Source organism: Pongo pygmaeus, chromosome 1 (assembly GCF_028885625.2).
Source record: "Pongo pygmaeus isolate AG05252 chromosome 1, NHGRI_mPonPyg2-v2.0_pri, whole genome shotgun sequence".
NCBI classification, from domain to species: Eukaryota; Metazoa; Chordata; class Mammalia; order Primates; family Hominidae; genus Pongo; species Pongo pygmaeus.
In genome coordinates, this window is record NC_072373.2 from 82,407,328 (window position 1) to 82,433,993 (window position 26,666).

Consider the following 26,666-nt stretch of genomic DNA (forward strand, 5'->3'; position numbering starts at 1 on the left):
TGAAGGTTCATGGGTTGCTGGCATAAGGTGTGGAGAAGGCACTCCTGCAGCTACAATTAGATAAATAAAGATAGGAGAATATGCAGAATAAGAACCTATTACTGGCTATGATCTATGATACCAGAGCCTTTATTATGTTGGTAACGTTGGCTATTTATATCTGAGGGCAACGAGGCCTCCTGTGCGCTCTGGTTTTCTTCCAGTGATCTTGAACAATAGCCAGGCTTTACAAGGATACTGCAGAACCACGGGGTTTTCTCATGCTTCTGTCCTGACCCATGTAAGTGTAGCCCCCTTTCTAGGTACCTTCTCCACACCTTATTCCAGGATCACCTAAGTCAGACCTGGGAATAAAACAGAACATTCCTGGCTCCTGAATTGGGTCTGTTAATAATATATGACCCATTCTCTTTGCTAAAATTCTCAGGCTTGGAAAATAGTGTTCCTGTCCTTGAGAAATCATAAAGGAGCCTCAGTAAAAAGGAGCAGGGAAGAGCCTGGTTTCCAAAGTAAAGGATTCACAAAACATTTAAGAGGAGATTCACTCTGAAATGGAGAAATTCCCTGCACAGAGTCTGAGCTTTAAAGTATGAGTTTGGTCCCCCCTCCTCCAAGAAGGGGAAAGAAAACCCATCACAGCATCCTCTGAGCCCCAACAGCAGCACTTACCTCCTCACCATTCTGGCCCAGGTCTACCTTGGGAGGGAACAGGGGGAGGGAACAGGGCGGTTTCCTTCGGGTTGGTTTACTGGCTGGTGTCTGGAGGGAGGGCGACAGACAGACACACAGAGAAAAAGAGAGCACTGATCAGGCAACAGGGAGGAAGAGCAAGGAAGTGGAAACTGGTTTCAGGAAGGTTTAGGGATTTAGGAATGTTAAGATGTTAGGGAAGTGTAGGAATATTTAAGAATGGAGGAAGGGAACGGCGTGTCTTTGGGACAGCCCGCTTATTATTTAAATTAATTCTATTTACCATCTACCCATTTTGACTTTCACCCTCTCCGCTCCATTTCCTTTCCTGCTAGAACATCCTCTTTTACTTGAGATTCCCCGACCTGAATCACATTCAGTTTTCAGGCAGTGCCAGCATCTGAGATCAATGCTATCTTCTTTATCCTTTATGACATGCCTATACTGTCTAGAAATTATGAACCTGATCTTTCAGATGGGAAAACAAAACCCCAAAATAGTGCACTTAAAATGCAAGGCAAATAAGTACTCACTTGCCCCAAGGGGCCACGATAGATTTCTCTCCACCTTGGGACACCCTTCCCTCATCTCACTTGTTTGTATTTATTTATTTATTTATTTTGAGACTGAGTTTCGCTCTTGTTACCCAGGCTGGAGTGCAATGGTATGATCTCGGTTCACTGAAACCTCCGCCTCCTGGGTTCAAGCGATTCTCCTGCCTCAGCCTCCCGAGTAGCTGGGATTACAGGCATGTGTCACCACGCCTGGCTAATTTTGTATTTTTAGTAGAGATGGGGTTTCTCCATGTTGGTCAGGCTGGTCGCAAACTCCCAACCTTAAGTGATCTGCCTGCCTCGGCCTCCCAAAGTGTTGAAATTACAGGCATGAGTCACCGTGCCCGGCCCCCTCATCTCACTTCTAATGAGCTTCTCACACTGCATGACTCAAGAAAATCTAGCCCAAATCTCTCCAAAGTTAAGACCCTCCCTTGTCACACTTTCCTCTACTGGTCACCGGACGCTCTTCCTTCCTGATCCCTGGTTTCCTATCTGAATGTGCTTTCCTTCAAGTCCTCTCTTCTTTCTCAATTCTCAGTTTGGAGTCTGCCCCAGCCTTGCCTTGCTCTGGCTACAGGGTAGGAGCTGGCTGTAGGAACTTCTTTATTCTGACACAGTCCAGGCCTGGCACAGCTGTGTGAGATCTAAGTCTGTATAGGTGGATGATCAAGATGGAAATGGATACAGCTGCCCATCTCTGCCCTGTGTCTGATTCCTCCTGGCCAGAGTGCAAGCCTCACCCTGGTGGGGACAGATTCTGCCCAGGCACAGCAGCAGTGAGACATTCCTCACATTCAGAGAAACCCCTCCAGCCCCTGGCTTCTCTTCCTAATTTGGTAACTACCAAGCCTCCTCCCTCCCTCTCTGCTGGGCCTGACCAGATTTCCCCTTCCTCCTGCCCCCTGCCGAAGAGGCTGCTCTGAAGCAGCCTGACTCACTTCCTTGGCTGCAGCCGCCTGCTCCCTAAACCGCCCGGCCAGCTGGGCCACCGAGGGGGACGCCGAGTTGTCCACACTGGCATTGGTCTCTGCCGGTCTTTCCTGGCAAATCGAGGAGAAGAAACAGTTAATCAGCAAATGGGTACCAGATGCCACGCAAGGCACTTGTTTTGTGGCCGCAAGCAGGACTGCTGTGCCGGTGAGGTATTTTAACAGCATTATCCAACTGGCTCCTGCATTCAAGGACTTAAAAAATTCGGTCAATCACATTTAGTGAATATCTACAATGCTTTTGGTCCTGGGTGTGGCTTTGGGGACCTGGAGACAAACAAAAGGTGGTTCTATCCTGGAGGGGTGCCCAGGGATGTCAGAGGCAGTACAGGTCCAATTTTCTCATTCCTCAAAGACCCCACTGGCAAAGGGCAATGTCTGCGACAGTGTACAAGTCTCCTTACCTCCTGAACGAGGGTGAGCAAATGCCCTTTATTGAACTTGAAACACATATATATGTGTCTTATGTTCCCTACTTGAGTGCCATGGGTAAAGAAGTGTTCAGTAAATGTTTGTGGAATTAATAAATAAGTGACACAAGAGCAGATAGCACAGTGGATGGGAGCCAAACTGCCTGGATTCAAGCCCTGACTTGCTCCATCTCTTACCAGCTTGGGGACCCAGGGCAAATGGCTTAGCCTTTCTGTGCCTTGACAAGGATGGCTGTAGCACATCCCTCATCAGTTGTTTTGTGGATTAAATGATTTGCTGTATACCCAGAGTGCTGGGACAAGGCCTGGCTCATCGCAAGTGCTTTGGAAGGGTGGTTGTTATTGTTACTGGCGATGAGTCTTGCCTCCAGTGCGGTCATCAGTTTACCGTGGCTGTCCCTCCATTGAGGTGCCCCCAGGTTCCCTGAAGAGGACAAGATGCACCCCAGGACACCATTTATTCTCACGTACCATTTGTCACCAAGACGCACAGAGTAAGTCGGTGATGCTGGAAATGGACAGTTCATTTCTGCCTTGTTACAGGAGGCCTACATAACCACTTGGTTTGAATAAGATTTTTTACATGTCCAGTCCCGGAGACATTAGGTTTTTGTCTTTTGTCACCATGATGGCAGCATTTCTTACACAGACTTCGAACTCCCCCTTCACCTCCCCTCCTCACGTCTAGTCTGAAAATGGGAGGATTTGAGCAGCAGTTTGTCTGAGAAAGTCCATCTCTGCCTTTCCCTGGCTCTCGTGGTCTACAAAAACAAAGGATGCTTCCCTCCAGCAGCGAGCTTACTCCCTTGTACACACACACACACACACACACACACTCTTCCATGGGCCTCCTTTTGTGCTAAAAGTGGTGTCTCCAAGCTTTCTTATTTGGGTGCTCCCTCCAAAGTAAATAACTTTAGTCATTCTAAGACGCTGTCCCCTTGCAGCAAGGGAGGGGCAGATCTCCTCACCCCCCAGCCACTTCCGGCAGGGAAGTTAAGTTAATGGGGCAAAGCTTTGAGAAGAAGGCTTTGACAGGCCGGACACGGTGGCTCATGCCTCTAATCCCAGCACTTTGGGAGGCCGAGGCAGTTGATCACTTGAGGTCAGGAGTTCGAGACCAGTCTGGCCAACATGGTAAAACCCCATCTCTACTAAAAATACAAAATTAGCCGGGTGTGGTGGTGTGCGCCTGTAATCTCAGTTACTCGGGAGGCTGAGGCAGGAGAATCGCTTGAACCTGGGAGGCAGAGGTTGCAGTGAGCCAAGATCACACCACTGCACTCCAGACTGTGCAAAAGAATGAGACTCTGTCTCAAAAAAAAAAAAAAAAAAAAAAGGCTTAGTTTAGGGATTTGAAGGAACTGCTGGGGCCATGGACTTTCCGATCTGCAAACGGCTGTTCTGGAGGAAAAGACAGGTACCCCTTTACTGTGGGTTGCTATAATTCAAGCTCATCTCCATCCCAGCCTAAACACCAAATGCTGATTTCACATAAAGATATAAAAGGATTCACCTCTATTCAAGATGCCAGATTTCCCATATGATGCTGGGGGAAAGCCGAGGAGTGCGAGGCTCCACCCTGGTGAGTTCCCCACTGGGAAGGGCTCCTAGACTTGACCCGTTTTACGCTCACACTTGCCACATAAGGAAGTCAGAGAATGGAACGAGAGAGAGGCTTGGGGACAGTGTGTGATTAATTGAGCTGTTCTTGGCAAAGACACTGGCTGATTGGTTTGTCCATCTGTCTAACTTCCTGCCCACATCACAGATCAGTCTCTCTGTCCCCTGCTATTTATGCTTGGGTCCTGCTGACAGTGCGCTTTACCTCAGTTTCAAAGGCGCCAATCACTGGTAGAGCAGGAAGATAAATTCCAGTTAAAAATAGAGCTGTATAGGAATCAAAAGCTCCTCCCTTACTTCCCTGTCTCAAAACTAGCCTTGGCAAGGGGCTCAGAAGTGAGAGAACTCTGAGGCTTCTGGAAGCATTTAGGGCTTAAAAGCTGGGTTGAAGGAAAGATTCTATTACCTCTGAGTTTGTTTTCCTGGAGCCTAGTGAATGGCTTTTCTTTAGACTAAGGACTCCAGAGCTTGTTGAAGCTTGGCAGATCCTCTCACCATCAGCCCCTCTCCAGACACTTCCCATCCTATTTTGCAGAAGACTGACTGATTATTACCGTCTGCCCTCCGGGCACATTAAACCCAGAGAAGGCAAGTGACAGCCAGAGTCACACAGAACAGGCCAAACAGGATAATCTGTGAAACATCTGACTCCAACTCCTGAGACTCCAGTAATGGATATCAGTTAAGTAGCATCATTTGTGAAAATGCCTTGGCAACTCTAAAGTGCTATACAAATCTCAACATTATTCTTAGCCTCTGAGTTGCATAGCTGCAATGGAAGAAGTGTGGTCTTGGGGATGAATCGGGGCTGGTGGCTCAGCCTGTTTGACGCCTTGCCTGGATTTCTGCCTTGCAGTTCTGGCAGGTACAGCTGCTAACCCCCCTCCGGTGTGCTCAGCACCACACCACCTCAGACATGGGCCAGGAGCTCTTCATGGCAGTCCCGCTAAGGCCATACCCTCACCTTGACTGTTAGGTCTGAGAACTTCAGTTTCTCTACCTATTCCCAGACTTTCCTGAGACACCCTCAGCCTCTCTGGATTAAATGTTCTTTCTCTGTTCCTGTGATGTCCATAAAGTACTTAGCACAGAGCCTGAAACATAGCATGTACTTGGCTGGGCATGGTAGCTCATGCCTGGAATCCCAGCATTTTGGGAGTCCAAGGCAGGAGGATCTCTTGAGCTCAGGAGTTTGAGACCAGTCTGGGCAATAAAGAGAGAGCCCATCTGTATACAATATTAGCCTAGTGTGGTGGCGTGTGCCTATGGTCCCAGCTACTCAGGAGGCTGAGGAGAGAGGATCGCTTGAGCCCGGTTGGTTGAGGCTGCAGTAAGCCATGCTCACATCACTGCACTACTGCACTCCCGCCTGGGCAACAGAGACTCTGCCTCAAAAAAAAAACAAAAAAACAGGGCTCATCTAAGGTTGGTTTCTTCCTCCTCCTCCTCCCATCCGAACTGGTCTGCTGGTGTCAGGGCCTGGGTACCTGCTCACAGAGTCACTGACACCCTCAACTCACCCCTATGGACCATACCCAGATGGAAGTCCCTCCCCTGCCAGCATCTACCCTCTAGGTCTTGGTCATTGCCTTGACTTCAGCTTGTCCTTTCTTCTTGGGCCATTTTCCATGTCTTAGATCTGTTTTCTGCACTCATCTCCCTTTGTGCCCTGCTTTAGCTCACACTTGTCTTTACAGATCGGAGGCCTGCACTCCATCTTCCTGGGCCCAGGTCTTGCTTACGAAGCCCTCCCTGCTGCCTTCCAGCTGGGCCATGCCAGGTAACGCAGAAACCATACCTGTGGTTACTGTCTGGCCTGACTTTGCCAAGGCCAGGAGAAAATCATCTCTGATGTTTACTTTCTATTTCTATGGGACTTTCTTCTGAGAACTGAGGAGCCCCTGTGTCTGGACAGCATGGAACTTCCCCTCTGCTGTTGCCATGTTGCGTAAACACAGTTTGGATACTGCTGACCATCCACATAATGAGACCTTTATGTACAGGCCAGACTAGGCTCTACCTGCTTCCCAGGCTCTGCCCTGTCTCTCCACCCTCCACGCTGGTCCAAGGTGTCAGTATCTCCCAGCCTTTGGGCTATGGTTTAGGGAAACAAGGCACCAGGGAAGGCCTCATCATCTACAGCTTAAGAGAAGATGCAGTGAGAGAGCCTAGTGTGGGGCTGGAAGAACTATGCTCTTGGCCAAAAGGAAGTTTCTCCCTCTCACCAGAAATAGGCCAGAGCCCAGAACCTCAAAGATCTGAGGTATGTTTGCTTCTTCACTCCTCCAGAACTGAAGGGGACCACCCCTTCTAGTGTGACCATGCTTAAATCATCACTTCAAAAAGACCACCATAGAATCTCTCTGAAACACTGCAATGACTCTAGAATCTTCCTTTATCTCCTTACTTATCCATAGTTCTTCAATTTATCCCAGTGTTTGACCATTACCATCCTAGGAGGATGGAAAGGGTTCTGGACTGGGAACCAGGTAGGTCCATTTGACCTACTCATCTACGAGAGTACCTCCTCTGTGGGAGGCACTGTCCTTACAGCCTTTGATATATTTTCTGTAATTCTTACCTCTCTAAAAGAGGAAACTGGGGCCCAGAGTTGCTAAGTAAGTTACTATTCAAGTCAGTAAGTGCAGGCATGAGAATTTTCTGGATTCCAAAGTTCTAGCTCTTTCCACACCAACATGCTGTACTAAGTCTATGCCTTTACTGGAAGAGTTAACTTAGTCTGTTGTTAATAGGCATTTGCTGGTCTAGGCCCTGAGACACATCAGTGAACAAGACAGTCCTTGCCCTTCAGAAGTTGCTACTTCAGCAATAAACAGGTACACAGTGAAACCATAAGATACTTTGTTAAATGCTATGAAGAAAATAAAACAGGGCACTTATTTTATGGGAATGTGGGAAGACATCTCTGAAGAGAGAGCACATAAGTTGAATCCCAGTTGGGGAAAACAGAAAAGGAAAATTGTTCTGAGCAGAAGCACAGACAGAAACAAAGGTTGAGGAGCAGAGAAAAGAGAAGGGTGGCAGGGACAAGAGGGGGCAGGAAGATGCGAGTGGTGGTGTGAGGCCAGCTACATTGGGCCTCATGGACCAGAGTACGCAGTTCGTGTTTCATCTTGAGCCAGCAGGATGTCATTTGGAGGGTTTCAAGGAGGGATGTGACCTGAATCACGTATCAAGGGGCTGTCTGTGGAGGAGAGACAGGAGTGGAAGAGGGTGAGCAGAGGCAGGTGCTGGCAGCGGTCCAGCTGAGATTGGGTGCGGGAGTGAACAGGGCTTGTGCAGAGGGATGGGATTTGAAGGTCAGGCTGCTGGGAATTACTGATGCATGGGTGTGAGCAAGGGAAAGAGAAGAATCATGGATGACTCCTGAGGGTTTGACTTGGATAACAGGATGCATAGGGTATTTGCTTCTGGGTTGGAAAGCCATGTTGGGGAGAGAGGGATGGGTGGGCCTAGGTGGGCAATGAATAGTTCTTCCTTGGTCATGAAAGTCTGACACGTCTATTAGACGTCTAAGTGGAGATGCAGCGCAGGAGGTTGAATATATACCCAAGTCTGGAGTTCAGAGAAGTGTTTCAGGCCAGAAACCAAACTTGGAGAGTCACTAGTTAGAGATGGTAGTTGATGTTACAAGACTGCATAAAGTCAGAGGAAACAGAGAATAGGGAAGAGAAGAGGCCCAAAGACTGAGGTCTGGGTTGTCTCCTTAGTCACCCTAAGCTGCCTTTCATTCTCAATGTGAGGGGACTGGTCCTGTTATTCCAGTGGCAGCCTAGAGGGCATTTTGGTGTAGAATGCAGATGGGATGGGCTTGAAAGGAAAATAAACCTCAGACCCCATAATCACTAATCCAAAGGGAAAAGTCAAGCTGTGAAATGCATCAGGCAAATCTGCGTCCCACTTTACTCCTGAATAAGATAGACAAAGATTAAGAAGCGACATACCCCCCTCATAATTTTTCCCACTAGAAAATTCCTTGTGGGCCTCAAGATCTTTACCCTAAAACAGTTTTGTTGAATTTTACCCTGACAGTGTAAATTGATAGCTTATCTTCACAAGTGTGGGACAAAAGACAGAACTCTAAGTCACTCTCCTGCTCACCGGAGACAAATGCATATCTGATTGCTTCCTCTGATGTAAAAATGCAGATTCACTGAGCTATGGAGGCAATAGGTGGACTGTTTCCTTTACTCATCTCTCACAAGTAAATTGTGTATCTGGTGAAAGGCTGATCAAAGTCTGAAAAGAATGCAACCATTTGTCTCTTATCTACCCACTCCTTTTAAAAATTTCTTCCTGTTTCCCCAATGTTCATCCTTTCCCCTTTAAATATTAAAGCCTTCAACATCATCTTTGGAGAAAGGCACAGACCTGCCTCCTGGGGGCACATCCTTAACTTTGGCAAAATAAACTTTCTAAATAAAGACCTGTCTCAGATACTTTTGGTTTACATGGGTTAGAGCCAGAAGATTTCTTTGGCTAAAGTGATAGAGGGTAAGAAATCCTGAATGTCACTCATGAATGTTGCGTGCCCCATCCACATTGTTGGGTCATTTAATCACCCCTTCCTGAGCGTCTATAGACACTGTAGAATGCATTGGGGTAACCGTGATGGCCCTTAAGGAGTGAACAGCCTTTTTCAGGGGTGAGGAGAATACAGAGAGGTATAGAAGAACTGCAAGAAATAGATAAGGTAGAGGAATTGAAACAAGCATATATTAACAATACATGTAATCAGATATTTCACACAAAACCAAAAAAGTCCCAGATGTCCCCTACCTAACCACTTGTAGGCTTTAAGGATCTGAAAATGGCAGGTCCTTGGTCTCTGCAACTGGCTCCCAGGGAGAATCCCAGGAGGTGCTCCACTCACACAAAGGACCCACACTGAGCCCGGGAGTGTGTCCCTGTTTGGAACCTCCAGGGCTTCCCATTTGCTCCCAGGACTTGGCATTGTCACCCAATAGTCCGGACAGGGTTTAGCTGTCCTCACATTGTGGGAAACAGTCCTGGCTGCTTCAGTGGTTTTAAAATCAGCATAGTTCACAGCCTCTGGTGCCCGCGGGGGTCCTCCAGGTGGAGGTCTGTGGGTTTAGTAGTGATGGCTAGTGTCTGGGCAAATTCCGAGATGCCAGCAGGGGACCATAGAGGAGAGGGAGATGTTCATCCAGAATGCCATTGCAGTGACGGGATTTTATCAGTGTAATTTGGGAGATGATGGTGGGAAATTTGTCTCTAAAATGTGCTAACTGTTGTACAAGCATAAAGAAAGAAAAGAAATTATTTTGAGTCTGGTGGGGGTGGGAAAGCACAGAGAACAACAAATTCAGAGTCAGATCTGGGTTTCAGTCTTGCTTCTGATATATGTTGGGTGTGAACTTCTCTGAGTCTCAGTTTCCTTGTTTATAAATGAGGCCATTAACATCTATCATCCTTTGGTTCAACCCAATATGCAAACACTCATCTTGTTTTCTGGCAGCGGCACAGCCCTTCTTCCATGGATGGCAGGAAGGAGGCTGATGCACTGTCTGACCTGGAGGGTGCACTACGCTTTACACTGCTCTATGAAGGGAAGCACAGCTCTATGAAGGGAGCCAGACTGTCTGAGTTCAAATCCCAGCTCTACATTTACTAGTTCTATGGCCTTGGACAAGTTACCTAACTTGTCTGTGCCTCAGATTGCCTATCTGTAAAATGGAATGATGATGATAGTAGTTATGTTACAGGCTCATTGGAAGGATTTAATGAGTTTTTGTACATGAAATGCTTAGAACAGGGCTGGCATGTAGGAAGTGTTTGATAATTGTTAGCTATATACTGGATGTTGGCTATGGAGCTAGCAGCATTCCTGAATACTCTGAGGGATGCCTAGGCTTGTATCCTAGATGTCTAATCTTCTCCTGTCCTTCCATTCCCTCTTGGATACAGAAGTCCCAGAGAGAGCCCCAGCTAGCTAAGTGTGCTCCCTGCTGCTTGCAGCCATTCTTTGCTCAAGAATGGACCATCTGGACTCAGCGATTTTGGTGGGCTATTTTATTACTAAGGCAGGAGCTTAACAGACACTCTCACCCCATCTGTGAGCTCATATCATCCCTGAGAGATGGATGTGCTTGGTATCTAGCAATTAAAAAATAAATACAGCTAAGTTTCATTTTATGGCTTTTAGGGTCATGAAAAGGGTTTTGAATACTCACACATCCCAGCTGTCCAGAGCTCTGGGTCAAGTCAAACAGCTGAACCAAAATATCAAGTCCATGTCTGACATGGTTTGGCTGTGTCCCTGCCCAAATCTCATCTTGAATTCTAGCTCTCATAATTCCCATGTTTAATGGGAGGGACCAGGTGGGAGGTAATTGAATTATGGGAGAAGGTCTTTCCCATGCTGTTCTCGTGATAGTGAATAGTCTCACGAGATCTGACAGTTTTATAAAGGGGAGTTCTCCTGCAAAATCTCTCTTGCCTGCCGCCATGTAGGCCATGTCTTTGCTTCTCTTTTGCCTTCCGCCATGCTTGTGAGGCCCACCCAGCCATGTGGAACTGTAAGTCCATTAAACCTCATTCCTTTATAAATTACCCAGTCTTGGGTATGCTTTTTTTTTTTTTTTTCCAAGATGGAGTCTCATTCTGTCATCCAGGCTGGAGCTCAGTGGTGCGATCTCGGCTCACTGCAACCTCCACTTCCTGGGTTCAAGCAGCTCTCCTACCTCAGCCTCCCAAGTAGCTGGGATTACAGGCACATGCCACCATGCCCAGCTAATTTTTTGTATTTTTAGTAGAGATGGGGTTTCACTGTGTTAACCAGGATGGTCTTGATCTCCTGACCTTGTGATTCACCCACCTCAGCCTCCCGAAGTGCTGGGATTACAGGCCTGAGCCACCGTGCCCGGCCGGATATGTCTTTATTAGCAGCATGAGAACAGACTAATACAATGTCCATTCACTGACAAATGGAGAAACAAAATGTGACACAGCCACACAGTGGAATATTTTTCACCTATAAAAAGGAATGAAGCTCTAATATATAGTAAATGTGATAAACCTTGAAAATATTATGCTAAGTGAAAGAAGCCCATCACAAAAGCCTACATATTATGTGATTTCATTGTTATGACATGTCCAGAATAGGCAAATCCAGAGAGAAAGAAAGTAGATTAATAGTTGCCTAGAGAAGATGGGAAGACAGGAGGTGGGGTGATAGCTAAAGCCTACAGGCTTTCTTCTTTTTCAGTGATGAAAATGTTCTAAAATTGACTGTGGTGGTGGTTGCACAGTCTGTGAACATACCAAAAAGTATTTCATTGTACACTTTAAATAGGTGACATGTATGTAAACGATATCTCAATAAAACTGTTATTTTCAAAATTGTCAAGTCCTTACAGCCAGTCTGTTGGATTGTGGGTAGGAGGGGCCAATGGAGGGAAATTGGCTTTGCTTCCATGTTCGTGACTTCCCTTCCCCTGTGCTCAGCACCCTCCACCCACAGGCTCAGCCCTTCCCTGCCTCCAGCATGCCTTGCAGCTGCAGACACATCTGAGAAGTCTCTTCCAACCCACCACTGGGAGGGCTTATAGGTCTGCGAGGAAGACAGAGTGGGTTTCGTGTCAAGTACCTGTGAAGGGTCTGGCTTGAGGGGACAGTCCATGGCTGTTCACTCATTCATTCATTCAGTTAATATTTATTGAACACCTTATGGGCCTGACACTTGTCAGATGTGGGGATATAAAGATGAAGTTTCATGGTCCTAGAGCTCAATGAGCTTCTACTCTAGTTGAAAGGCAGATTTGCAATAAAACTATCAGAATGAAAACAGGCCATTGCTACAACTGGGAAATGCATAACACTGCAATGGAAGCTCAGGAGAAGGGGTACTTAACCTGCTTAGGTGAATCAGGGAATGCTTCACAGAGGAAGTGATGCTTATGCAGAGTGTTGAAGGACAGATAACAGCCTGCCAGGAGAGAAGGCGGGTATGAGGGGAGAAGGAGGAAGGCCTGTTGTAGGCACAGGGGCTGGCTGGTACATGCAAAGTGTCAAAAGCATGGAAGAGCATGGTGTCTATGGGAAACTTTAGTTCAATATGATCTAAGCAAAAAGAAAGGTAGAGAAATTGAAAGATGTGGCTTGTCCAGAGTAAGGCATATACAAGTTATAATTCAGGCTCCAGAACTTATTAGGTGACCTTCGGTAAGTCACTTGATTTCTTGAGTCTCAGTTTCAACATCTGTAAAATCAGGTGGGCAATAACTGTGTCATTGTGTGGTGATGAATATCTAAGATGATAACAGCCATCATAGCCAACACTCACTGTGAGCTTCCTCGGTGCCGGCTCATACCTCAAGTGCCCGCTGAGCACATGGGAAGTGCTTGGTGAAAGTGGTTATACTGAGGCTGTGCTACAACACGTGGACTTCATTTCTTAAGCCGGGGCGATGAGGGAAGTTATCTGATTTGCTGTTTAGAAGGATTACGTGGAAGCAGATAGTTATCAATCTATGTTTTAATCCATTCTGAAAACCTTGGGCAAATGGAGGGAATCTGCTGCTACTCTTTTAAGGCAGTGCTATTAAAAAGGAATTGTTGTCATGTCTTCTTCCTCCTCTCTTCTTTGTTCTTCTTCTCTTCTTCTTATAATTATGCTTATTGCTATCTTTCATATGCTCTCCCATGGCCTAATGCAGGGAGCTCTCAGAGGCTTGCTGGTAAGAACGCAAGGTTAGTCCTGAGCATCGTCTTGGATCTGCCTCTTTCGTGAGTGTCAGATCACATGAGCTCTTGCAGTCTCAGCCTCTTCATCTGTAAAATGGGATCAAAATACCTGCCTTGCCTACCCCAACTATCATGGGATAGTTGTGAGGCTCTAAAGACACAATGAATGAAAGCACCCTGGATGAGACGTGCACAGAGAAGGACAGGATGAGCACGGTCTGTACCTCTGGAGTCTATGGCCTACTGTGGAACAGGGACAATTAAGCAAGTATGTAAAGGATGATAGGTCAGTCAGTATGGTAGCAGAATAATGGCCCTCAAAGATGTTCTCATCCTAATCCCTGGAACCTGTGAATATGTTAGATTAAATGGCAATGAGGAATTAAGGTTACAGATGGAATTAAAGCTGCCAGTCAGCTGACTGGATTATTTGGTGGGTCCCATATTATCACAAGAGCCCTTAAAAGTGGAAGAGGATGGCAGAAGAGTGAGAGTCAGAGTGATGGGAGGCAAGAAAGATTTTACCCACCATTGCTGTCTTTGAAGATGGAGGAAGGAGCCACAAACCAGCAAAAATGCAGGCAGACTCTAGAAACTGAAAAAGGCAAGAAAATGGTTTCTTCCCTAGACCCTTCAGAAGAAATGCAGCCCTGCCAAAAACTTGATTTTAGTCCATCTTGAGCTTTTGACCTCCAGAACTCTAAGATAATAAGTTCATATAGTGCAAGCCACTAAGTTGGTGGACCTTTGTTACAGCAGCCATAGGAAACTAATACAGTCAGTCGGTCAAGTATTTGCAAGCATCCACAATGTGTTCTGAGTTCTGAGAACATAGTGGGGAAGAAGAGAAACTCACTGCTTATCACTGGAGCTCACATTCCAGTGGAGAGAGCTAGGCAGTAAACAAATAAGCAAGTGAATGTATAGTATGTGAGTGGTGCTAATATGGAGAGTGTCAGCCTCCACCTGTGCAAGGGAGGTCACAAGAAGCCTTCTGAGGAGGAGGTGGAGGAGGAGGAGGAGGAGTTGACATTGAGTTGCAGGTGCTATGATTGCAGAAGGACATGGTGAAATGCACAGCAGGACCACCCAACCTGGCCAGAGGCACCCAGGAAGACTTCCAGGAGGAAGTAACAAACTGGCCAAGCCTGAAGGGTAAGCAGAGCTGGTCATTGTCAAGAGGGAGTTGCACAGTTGAGGAGTTCAAGGCCAGGGGAGCCTCAGGGAATGACAAGTTCTGTCATGTAGGCATGCATGCAAGATGAGGCCAGAGCATGAAAGGCTGCCTAAGTTGGGACTCTGGCCTAAGGGCCATCTGAGGTCACCGGAGGGTTCTAAGCAAAAAGCAAAACCACAGATTTATTTTTGCAAGATGCCTATGGCTGCAGGGTAAGACATGTGTGGGCTGGGGTTCAGGAGTGGGCTTCAGGAGGTGGAGAGCCCAGTCTAGAGGCCATTGCAACTATCATGGAAGGTAAAAAATGAGCAAGTTGGCAACTATGCTGCCTCCTGCAGAAGGTGGCAGAAGATCTTTTCACTGGGCTCAGCTTCTTGTGGGGTCTGGATCTGCCAAGGGAACTGGGAGCTGCATTTGGGAAGGGTGAGTGTGGAGGAGAGCAGGAGCAAGGAGAGCTGAGAAATGGATAAGGGCTGGCCCCTTCCGGGGTGAAATGGCAAGAAAGAAAGAACCTCTGGCAATGGGATGGCTGAAAGGACTGTGAAGATCAGGATCTCAAATGCTTGATTTAGAATTGTTAGCTGTGTGGTATCAGCAGACCTTCAGTAAAAGTTGAACTGTGTGAAGAAGCCTTCTATTTGTGGGTGCTTTTTAGACATGTAGAGTGAGAATCAAGAGCATAGCCCACATTTAGAGGAGTAAAGGAATGGCTTCAAGATGTGGAGTTTATTGAATGAACTACTCAGTGGCTATTAATGAGACCCTACAACATGCCAGACCCTAGGCCAGGCTCTAGGGATTCATCAGAGCAGAGCAGATGAGGCTCCCTCCTTATAAGAGAATGGAGAACAGGGATTCAGCAGAGGCAGAAAACTGGGCCCAGTGGTGACCATGAGCAGATAAGTCCATCTGAAAATAAGTAGAGATCTTAAGGATGGCTTGGATCCACAGGGTTGGAGTCAATATTCTGTTGATTTCAGGAGTCTTTAAAACTAGAGAGGATGATGGCCTGGATGGGGGTATGGTTAGTGGAGGGGAGATTATTGATAGGACTCAAAAGCAATTTAGGAGGAAGGACTGACCAGAATTGGGGACTGATGGATGGGGGCAGGGTGGAGTCAAGATGATGCTCGGATTTCTGGTTCTGGCTTCTGGGTGAAGAGGAGTGTCATTTACAGAGACGGGGAGCCGAGGGGAGGAGCAGGACTGGAGGAGTGCTCAGAAAGGGTGAGTTGCCAGAGTGGAGGGCCCACGGCAGACCCTGAAGCACCTGCTTGGGATTTGTGGAGTCAGACAAACCTAAAGGTGAATCTTGGCTCAAATTACAAGGTGATGGCAGAGCCTGAAGACAGGAAGGGTGAGCGAAGGCTGCAAAGGAGATGGAGAGGGTGCTGGGATGAAGAGGCAGAAGGCAGCAATGCCTCAGGGGGTTACACACAACCATTTTTGTCTTCTTTTTCCTTTTCCCACCAGCAGGCATGCAGGGGCAGAGCTGCTGATCAAACTCAACCCTGTCAGTCTGGCAGCCTCTGAACAGCTCGAGTGGTTTTTTTTTTTTTCTTTTGCAAAGGGGAAGAGTGGGAAAGACGTGTCTCTTCATAGCTGGCATGGGTGATTTAGATGGATTTACTCACCTAAGCCAACAAGTAAATGTACGATTTGTTACTCTCCAAGGTAAGTTCAGAATCTCCCTGTTATGCACTACTCTGACTCTCTACTGTTGGTTAGTTCAATAATAAAATTGACTTCACAGAGAGCTCCTCTGAGTCTGAAGGGTGGTTGGGCTCCAGGAGCCACCTTTCCAGGATTGCCTGGAGTCCTGGGATATGTTACAGCCACCTGGAGGCCCACACAAGTACCCTTCACTAGGGGCCATTCCTGCCTCCCAGGCAGGAGTCAAGTGACAGTGTGAGTGTGCATGTGCATGTGTGTCCTGAGGTCTGGGACACTTGTCCTTCAGGCTGCAGCAGGAAGCCAGGGCATACCTTCTAAGATTAGAACAAATTTCCTAAGGACCCAGCCCCCGGTCTGCGTCCCAGTCAGCTGTAGGCTCTCCTGTTACAGTGTCTCCCAACCCTGACTCCCTTGCAATCAGGAGTGAGCATGAGCAGGACATGGTGCTGGACCCTCTGGTCCCTGCCCCTGCAAGCCTCACGAGGGGGTACTGGAGGGAGACAGGAGAGGACCATCAGTCAAGACAAATTTTTGCATTTGACTTGTGGATCCAGGTCACATGCAGAGGAAATCAATGATAATAATTCAGTAGCTGCAACATCCTGAGCACCGAGTACATGCCAGGCCATCTGCATGCACAGTCTTGGTTAAAGTATGTAACAAAACCCAAAGAGGAAGCCATTTTGCCTAGTACCCCATGTAAAGTGAAAAGAGCAGATGGGGCAAGGGCTATGCTGGAGACCAAAGGAGGCCCTGCCTGCTGCAAATAGACACAATTTCTGATGGTTCCCAGGCCCATTCTCAGAGGCTCAGGGCTGGCCTTGAAGTGATAGGTCAGGCAGGTTCAAGCATGCCCAGAGTACAGCCTAGGGCTTGTCCTATGGAGGCCAATAGGCCTTGGCTCACACTATCAAGGTAATGGCAGAGCAGGAAGCTAGGAAGAAAAAAGAACGTTTTCCACTTTAATCAGTCTGCATCTGCACCAATGGTCTTACATGGCCACTTGATCAAATTGCCTATTATTATTTGTCCATGATCCCTTGAAAATTCTAGATAGCCCTATTATCCATAAATCAAGGTGTTTCCAGTGTTTAGATGTCACAGTCATTAGATTATCAGCAAACATGTAGAAATTTTTTCATGCGCATCATTTCCTTACTTAATCTTTGACTGTACTTGGAATTAATGCATAGGGGAAGTGTCTAATTCAGAAGCAGAAGAGAAATAACTGGATTCAGAAGAACATTAGAAGAACACAAGCTTAAGTTTTTATAAATTATTGAATTCACAAATCTGTTTAACTACATTTGCAAAACACTACACAAAGTTCTAGAAAGATATACAGAGAGCACAATCTGAAAAACTGACATCTGAGCTTCCTTCAAGCACAGTTTCACCCTGGGCACTTCCAGAAAACCCCCTGTGAAGTTCCCCTTCCCCACCATGCACCTTCCCCCATTCAGGCAGTATTGGAAGCTCCCTCTTTTTTTTTTTTTTTAAGTACATATTGGACATATTCATTCATTTATTATTTCTGTATTCCAGGCCCTGCAGTGGGTGCTCAGGGTTTAGGAATGAACCAAATCAAAAGGGTCCTTTCATAATGGGAGGTTACAGTCTAGTACGGGAGACATATACTCCATAGCCATTATTATCTTAACTCCAGCTTATTATTTATTAGGGTGATAAATGCTGAAGAGGAAAAGGGTTCTAGGAGAGCATGTGACAAGAAAATCTGACCCAAAGATGTGACATTTAAACTGAGGTCGGTAGAAGTGATTCAGGCAAAGTGTGAAGTTTGAGGGGTAAGGAGGGTTAGTCAGAGGGTGGCCAGAGGTAGCCAAGGGCATTCGAGTAGAGTTTACACAAAAACCTCCTGGAGGAGAGACAGGAGGTGTTTGAGGAACTGAAAGAAGATGTGGCTTGAACTCAGAGAGTTTTTTTTTTTTTTTTGGAGACGGAGTCTTGCTCTGTTGCCCAGGCTGGAGTGCAGTGGTGCAATCTCAGCTTACTGCAAACTCCGCCTGCTGGGTTCAAGTGATTCTCCTGCCTCAGCCTCCCGAGTAGCTGAGATTACAGGTGTCCACTACCACACCCAGCTAATTTTTTAATTTTTAGTAGAGACAGGGTTTCACTATGTTGGCCAGGCTAGTTTTGAACTCCTGACCTCAGGTGATCCATCCGCCTTGGCCTCCTAAAGTGCTGGGATTACAGGCGTGAGCCACCGCACCTGGACTGAGAGCTTTTAAAATACCCACATTTTTCATGTTTTTCTCTTTCTACTGTAATTGCTGAGCACACAGACCATGTGTTATTCATGGCTCCATCCCCTAGCCCATAGTAGGTACTCAGTAAATGCCGGTAAATGAATGAACAAATAAATGAATGATGCCTCCATAAACCAATACCACTGGGGCAACATTGTGAGGGCTTGATAAATATAGATCAGGACCTTGAAGCGAAAATGGAAATGAATTGTCATCCAGGGAGGCTCTGAGTGCACCAGCCTTGAATATTTTCATTAAGGTTCAGTGACTTGTCCAAGCTCCCTAAAATAGTAACCAAAGGGCAAAGAATGAGGCTTTCTCCTGCCCAAGCCATTACTTAACAATCTGAGCCTCCTGTCTCTACTTGGAGCTATGAAATCTATTATAATTCCATATCTCTATCCATGGGTATCTGTCTTCTCCAATTTTAACAACCCAACCTATCCTAGAACATGACACATCAAAAATACTTAAAATTTGTTTCTTTATCTAGAGTGATTGAATATATCTGTTGGCTGCTTGATATTTTCAGATCCATTTTGGCAAGGAGAAAATTTGAAGAAAAGAAAGATATAATGCAGAAGGTAGAATTAATGTATTATGAATATAGTAGAATGGTGTCTGCCCCAGTTCTGAAGTCCACATCTCTGGTCTGGTCTCAGCATCTGCCTTCAGTCACCAAGGGAGAGGTTCCATGCCTCCAGGCCCCTTCCAAGGGCTCCTCTGCAGCCCAGGGATGCTCAAGGTAGGATTCCACAGTCTCTAGCATATCAAGAGGGCTCCATCCAAAGTACGGGATAGGCGCCCCCTCCCTTGAAGCCTACTTAGCTACAATGAGGCGCCCCCTCCCTTGAAGCCTACTCAGCTACAATGGGACCAAAAGGAGTCTTGGAGCTGACTTTTTAAAATAAACTTTTCCATCTCCTCTCACCAGCCTGCTGCAAAAAGGGAAAAGAAACAAAAGCCATCCAGCTGAGTTGAGTTGCTTCACTTGAAAGTTCTATTGCAGGGGTCTCCAATCTTTTGGTTTCCCTGGGCCACAGTGGAAGAATTGTCTTAGGGCACACATAAAATACACTTAAAAAACTCTTGATGTTTAAAGAAAGTTTATGAATTTGTGTTAGGCCACATTCAAAGCCGTCCCCCTTGGCCACATGTGGCCAATGGGCCGTGGGTTGGACAAGTTTGTTCTATTGGGTTTTACAGAGCAAAGCAGCTAGGCTCCTGGCATGGCAGGGAAGATTGTTGGGTGTTCAGCCTGCAGAGGTTTGCTGATGGCCAGCCCTCTCTCTTCCACCCAACCTTTCCTCTGGATGCTCCCTTTGGGCCTTGGGCTGATTCACGGTTACTGTCCCCTCCCAGGGCTGATGGAAAGCATTCCAGGGCATTGGTCCCATAAGAATTCAGACCCGTGTGTGGGGAGTGGCTGCCGGGCACTCAAGTCCCCTCTAAGTAGCATCATCCGCATACTCAGGAATTCTCTCTACACTTCCTTCCTGCTCACTGTCTCTCTTTAGAAACTGGTTTTGAATGAGTAATAGTAGGCTTTCGTAATGTATTTTTCAACAATAATAAAATGGCTAATTTACTGAATGATTATTGTGCCAGGTACTGTGCTAAGATGATCTCATTTAATCCCCATGACACCTCTGTGCCATGGATTCATAATTGTCTCCTTTTTACTGATGAGAGACTTGAGACTCAGGAGCCCAAGTAACTGAATTATGGCTTGCGGAGCTACTGATGGGAGATCTGGAACCCATGCTCAGTTGGTCTATTAAAGCCTGTGCTCCCAACCACAACTCCACACTGCCTCCAGCAGGAAAAGCATAGAGAGTTTACATTTTGGGATTAAAAAGTGCTCATCTGGCCAGGCACGGTGGCTCATGCCTGTAATTCCAGCACTTTGGGAGGCTGAGGCCGGCCGATCACTTAAGGCCAGGAGTTTGAGACCAGCCTGGCAAACATGGCAAAACCCCATCTCGACTAAAAATACAAAAATTAGCTGGGTGTGGTGGCACACGCCTGTAATCCCAGCTACTCAGGAGGCTGAGGCACGAGAATCTCTGGAACCTGGGAGGCGGAGGTTGCAGCGAGCGGAGATTGTGCCACCGCACTCCAGACTGGGCAACAGAGTGAGACTCTGTCTCAAAAAAAAAAAAAAAGGTGCTCATCAAATTTCTTAATAATGAGACAACAGTAAAAATGGGCAAAGGATTTAAACAGACACTTCACCAAAAAATACATATGAATCACTAATAAGCACATTAGTCATCAGGTAAACACAAATTAAGACTATAAAGAGATACCAGTACACACCCACAAGAATGGCTAAATTAAAATAAACTGACAATACCAAATGACGGTGAAGCTGCAGAACAACTGGATCACTCCTATGTTGTTGGTGGGAATGTGAAACAGTATAGTCATTTTGAAAAATATTTTGGTAGCTTCTCGTGAAGTTAAGCATACACCTACGCTACACCTACCAACAATCTCACTTGTATTTACCCAAGAGAAATGAAAGCATATGTTCACATAAATACTTGTATACAAATCTTCAAAGAAACTTTATTATTAATATCTGAGACCTAGAAATAACTCAAATGTTCATCAACGGGTGAGTAGACAGACAAATTGTGTTATACGTACATTATGGAATACTATTCAGCAACAAAAAGGAACAAACTACTGATACACACAGCAACATGCATGAATCTGAAAAGCATTGTGCTAAGTGAAAGAGGTCAGATAGAAATGACTTCCCGTATGATTCTATTTACAAAACATTCTTTAAAAGGCAAAACTATAATAACAGAAAGAAGATCACTGATTGCGTGGGACCAGCGGTGGGGGCAGGGAATTGACTGTAAAGAGTGTGAAGGGTCTTTTGGGGTGATAGAAATGCTCTATATCTTCTTCTTTTTTTTTTTTTTTTTTTTTTTTTGTGACACAGAGTCTCACTTCGTCACCCAGGCTGGAGTGCAGTGGCACGATCTCTGCTCACTGCAACCTCCACCTCCTGAGTTCAAGAGATTCTCGTGCCTCAGTCTCCTGAGTAGCTCAGATTACAGGCATGCGCCACCACGCCTGGCTAATTTGTATTTTTAGCAGAGACAAGGTTTCTCCAGGTTGGTCAGGCTGGTCTTGAATTCCCAACCTCAGGTGATCCACCCGCCTCAGCCTCCCAAAGTGCTGGGATTATAAGCGTGAGCCACTGCACCGGGCCAATTTTTGTATTTGTAGTAGAGACAGAGTTTTGCCATGTTGGCCAGGCTGGTCTCAAACTCCTGACCTCAAGTGATCTGCCAGCCTCCCAAAGTGCAAGGATTACAGGCATGAACCATAACACCCAGCCAGAAATGCTCTATACCTTGATCATGGTCTACATCTCGTGGTGGTGGCTATATGACTGTATACATTTGTCAACACTCATCAATGTATACACTTAAAATGGGTGAATTTTATTGTACATATGTTTTACCTGAAAAAGGTGATTAAAACATTTTAAAGTGCTCATGATAGTTCAAATACAAAAGCTGAGGTGCACTCAGCCTGCAGGAGGTCTTTCATTTGCCCTAAGGCTAGGAACCTGGCTTAGTCTCAGGATGCCAGCTCTGTGTGCCTCAGGGCGTGAGCAGGAATGTGCTGTGGCTGCAGGAGGCTGGCAGCCTCTGGCAGCTGCTGGGAGCAGGCCACATCCAGCCACTCCTCTCCAGCCCAGGGCGGCTGCCAGGACTCATGCAGCAAGATAGTGGAGACAGCACAGAACTTGGAGCTTGACAAGACCAGGTTTGGATCCCACTCTATAATTGATGAGTTGTGGGATACTAGGCAATTGACTTTACTGTTCAGACTCTCATCTGTAAAATGAGGATAATAACACCCCCTACAAGGTCATGGGGATACTAGGAGATGGTGTTTGATTAGACAGTTTGGGTTCACATCCAGACCTTGCCTTTTACTAGATGTGTGATCTTAGGCAAGACACTTGACTTTACTGAGCCTTAGTTTCCCCACTTGTAAAATAAACATTTATAATAGCACTTATTTTTTAGAATTGTGATAAAGCCCAAATGAGATATTGCATATAAAGCCCCAGCACAGTGCCTGGCACATAATAAGCTCTCCCCTCATTTTAGCTAATGTTGTTGTCACCTAAGATACCAACTGACACACAGTAGGTGTTAGTCAAAATGTGGGCTCCCTCGCACTCCTTGTAGAGATACCAGGCTGTTGCCAGTTTGGCCCTGAAGAATTGTAGGGGGTGGCAGGGATCTGCTATTGCCAAGTCATTTTCATTCCCATCTTGCAGAATAGGTTGGCAGAGCAGATGGGCTGGTATTGCATCTTCATGTCAGAGGAATTTACAAATGGGAGTCTTTGGAACCACAAGAGCTAGCTGGAGTGTGATTCTGGCCTCCAGCCATGAAGACACTCACTCAGAGAAGGGCCATTCGTGTGCTGGGGTCATTTGGATGTCTCCAGGCTGTGGGGTAGGGTAATGGGTCAGGATCAGCCTTCAGAGGGAAGACTGCTCTGGCTTCTGCAGGTTGGGGAGGGTCTTGCCGTTACCCAGGCGTATGGTATGAAGGGGCCATAAAGGGCAACTCTAGTGCAGCTGGCCAGTGCAGCTGGCCTCAGGGGTGTGGCCACAGTTTGAGGGCTGTGCCTGTCCCTGCAGGTCTAGGCCTGATGGGGATAACTTCTCAAGTGAGGGCAGGGGCTCTCAAAGGCTTCTGTGGGTGAATAGCCTGAGTAATTCTCCAGGGAACGCAATGGTCTAGGGAGTGGGACTACGGGGTTAAGTCTCTGAGCAGACAAGCCCTGTCCTGCAGAGTTAGAAGGGAAGATCCAGATGAGTCATTTCAAGAGCTGAGCAGCTGGGAGGCAGGCGAGGCCACTGACCCAGCAGTCAGAGGAGCAGCGTGAACTCACTGGCCCCCATGACCTTCCGCTTCATCTGTGAGATGAGGGGCTTGCAAAGCACGCTTCCTAAGACCCACACTGCTGGCTCGCTCTTCATTTTTAACATAACGTAAGAAGGAAATTGGGAAAACTTGGGTTATCTTTCTTATGTAGATGAAAATAGAGGTGGATAATGGATAACCTAATTAAGTTCAGGCAGAATCGGAAGAAACTCTGCCAGGAAACTCAGGGATGCCAAGCAAACCCAGTGCTTGCTACAGCCCCAACATCTTCACACTCAGCTCTTCCAAGTAAAGAATCCTATCCCTCCTCCTCCTCTTCCTTCCTAAGAAGATTTTAGGAGTGGAACTCCCTGCCTTTCTTAAATCAGGAATAAAATGCACAATATGATACGGTCCTTTTATTCCAAGTTAGCAAGCTGAGGCCAGCCGTTCTTTCGAAAAGGAGAGTTTCCGGAAAGCAGATGGCATGGCTCAAATAGCCTAGGAGGTGTCCACAAGCAAGTATAGAGGAAAGTGGATGAAAAACTGGTAATGAAGAACAGTGACCAAGATGATCAAGGGACACAAGGCCAGAAGAAGTATAATTGTGAACAGGAAAAAGAAAAAAAGAAATGAGGAGGCAGAAAGAGAAAGAGAGAAAGAGAGAGAGTGAGATCAAGAGAGCCTGCATATACACACATACACACACGAGTGTGCTGCCTGCACACCCCAATCCCCCAACACCCCAGGGGATTGCTGCTACCCAGCTAGGGAAAAAATAACCTTCACTTTGGTTTCATCAGAAAAGTCATAAAAGATGGAATGAAGATTTTGTTTTCTTTCCTGTTACTTTTTTTGCCATCTGCTACACCAAGGGCACAGGCCCAGCCCCTTGGCCAGCTTGAGACCCTCATGGTTCTGAAGCAGGAAGGGTCAAGGCAGGAAGCAGGGGCTCTAAGAATAGAATGGGTCATCTAGGGAAGCGTTTGGAATAGATACAGACAGGGCTTTTCACTAATCCCCTAGGGTGAGTGACTGGGGCCCTCCTCCCTCCCTCAGGGGGCTCCCAGCCTCTAAGCAGAGGTTAACATACAAGGTTGCTGCACAGATCAATCGGTGCATTATATTCCTCATGGGAAACCCAAGAAGGGTCCTCCTTATAGTGAGCACAGAAATATAATGGCCACCCAGCCCAAGAAGCAATGCATACAAGATCTAAGATACATATAAGCCAATCTCCTCTTGCTACACTCCTATCAGCATCTGTACTATCCTCCACCAAATGCATGAGGAATCTCTTTTTGGATACTGGCCAATCTGCTTCTTGTGTAGTTATTTGGGCAGATGACTCACAAGATTTTATATATATTAATCGACAGCAGAACTGTGGACAGCCCAGGCAGTACTTTATCTCACCACCTCAGCACATCCACATCTACTTCCTAGTGGCCTCCAGGAGCCCAGGATGGTGGCTGCTGTGGCTTTTGCAGGAGAGGTGGCTCCACTCTTAGTGGCTTCCAGCCACTATACCCAGAGAGGATCCAGGATTGCAAAAGGACCTTCTGGATCCCCACAGAAAGCAGAGAGCAGAAATGGTGTTCATTTCCACCCCAGGGTCAGCACAGTGCTGGCAGTGAGGTCAGACTGGCCCATGCTGGTCTGTCTGCGATCAGCCTAACATCCAAGCACAGGCTGGCATGAAAGATCCAGAACTAGGCCCTGAACTTGGGACTCCACCAGGGGAGGATGTGGAGTTAGAAGTACAGGGTCTAGTCCCAGACCTGCACTTCACAGCAGGGACCCTGGACAAGCTACCTATCTTTTCTCGACTTCATTTGCTTCCTCTATAAAATGGGGATGATATCTACTACATAGGATCATAATGAAGATAAGTCACAATGTGTATGGTAAGTGCCTTATAAACCAATGTTTATTTAAAAATAAGGAAATCCCAACATGTATTATTCCTATTTTCAACTGATTTTACTTGGTTGGGGGCTGGCCCATGTTGGGGATAGAACCTGCTTGATAGTCAAGATCGAGCAGGGACTTCTGTAGGCCCCTAGTTGAAAGCAATGAGATTTAAGAAGATTCAGTCTCCCTACAGAATTCTTAGCTAAACCTCATTTTGGTGGAGGCCAAAGGAAGTTCCTGAAAAATAAGAAACAATCAACCAACAATTTGGTGGTGGGGAGGAGTTTATAGAGAAATTAAGTTCCTCTGTATTGAAGCTGACAGACCAGTTAGGGAAATATGAAACCAGGGTATATCAAATGCAAGAGTGAATTAAAGCTGGGCACGGCGGCTCACACCTGAAATCCCAGCACTTTGGGAGGCCAAGTCAGAAGGACTGCTTGAAGCCAGGACTTCAAGAACACCTTGGACAACAAAATGAGACTCCATTGCTACACAAAAATAGAGAAATTAGCCCAGCATGCTGGCATGCACCTATAGTCCTACGTATTCAAGAGGTATTCAAGAGGCTGAGGTGGGAAGATCACTTGAGCCCAAGACTTCAAGGCTGCGGAGAGCTATGACTGCACTCCAGCCTGCAACAGAGTAAGACCCTGTTTCTAAAAAAACAAAAAACAAAAAACAAAACAAAAAAAATAGTGAATTAAGGAGCCAATGGTATAGAAGTTGTAACTGTAGGGGGCATGATTCACAGCCCAAGGAACAGCACAGGCTGTAATTGTGGCTGTGGCTATGGGCCCAGGAAGGAGAAGTGATGGGGTAAGGATGGGGGTCAGATGTGATCAAAACATGATACAGACAGTGTTCTGGAGATGGAGTGTCTGATTGACATCTCCACTCTGTTCCTTATGTGACCTTGGGCAAGTAACAACCTCTGTAAGCATCAGGGGCCTCATCTAAAAGTGAGGATAGGAACACTTAATGTCATAGGCTCACATAAGAATCAAACAAGAGAGCACATGTAAAATGCTTAACACAGAGCTTGGCACACAAACAAGTGTTCAACAAATGCAGGCTATTAAGCATGGAGCCAAGGTATTTGGAATCTATCCTGAAGGGGTAAATATGACGAGGAGTTTAAGAGAAAACACTTGCCCTGAATTCTTACGTGCAAACCAAGATTGCAAAAGAGGCACGTGGGCAGCCCCCACAGTGATGCAGACATCCTTTTGGAGAGAGAGTTCAATGTCCAGGGAAGGGTGAGTGACCTGGCTAAGATGGCAGGAAAAGACCCTGTAACCCTGGGAGGCCCTAGAGCAGGGGCATGGTGAGTTCAGGGACATTCCGCATCTATCCCACCAGAGAGAAGGGTAAAATATAGAAGAAAGCTGAGAAAATGGAAGTAAAACTTCCATTTAAGGAGCAAATGGGGGAGGGGGCTGACAAGGGAGGAAAGAGATGACAGAAGCTAAAAGCTGGAGCTAGAAAAATTCCAGACTGGTATCAGCTATAACATCTGGCCAGGGAATGGACACGTGGTCCAAGGGGAGCCTGTGATCACAGTTCCCAGCATGCTTTGCTGGATTCCCACGCCTGGCTCTGCAGTTCATGGCATTCTGAAGGCAAATTGAGATTACTTAGTTGAAACATAGGATGCAGCGGCAGAGTGTAGAGTGTGCCCAAAAAGGTGTTAAAATAAATGTTTCC

General features: G+C 46.5%; 1 protein-coding gene across 1 annotated transcript in view; it reads right to left on the minus strand.

Annotated features, from left to right (window-relative positions):
- Positions 1 to 26,666, minus strand: part of RCSD1 (RCSD domain containing 1) — a 74,809-nt gene that overhangs the window by 18,888 nt on the left and 29,255 nt on the right. The window contains exons 2-3 of the mRNA XM_054442694.2: positions 2,186 to 2,287; positions 670 to 759 (exon numbers count right to left, since the gene is read on the minus strand). Coding sequence (XP_054298669.1) covers positions 670 to 759; positions 2,186 to 2,287 — 192 coding nt within the window. The remainder of the gene's footprint in view (positions 1 to 669; positions 760 to 2,185; positions 2,288 to 26,666) is intronic.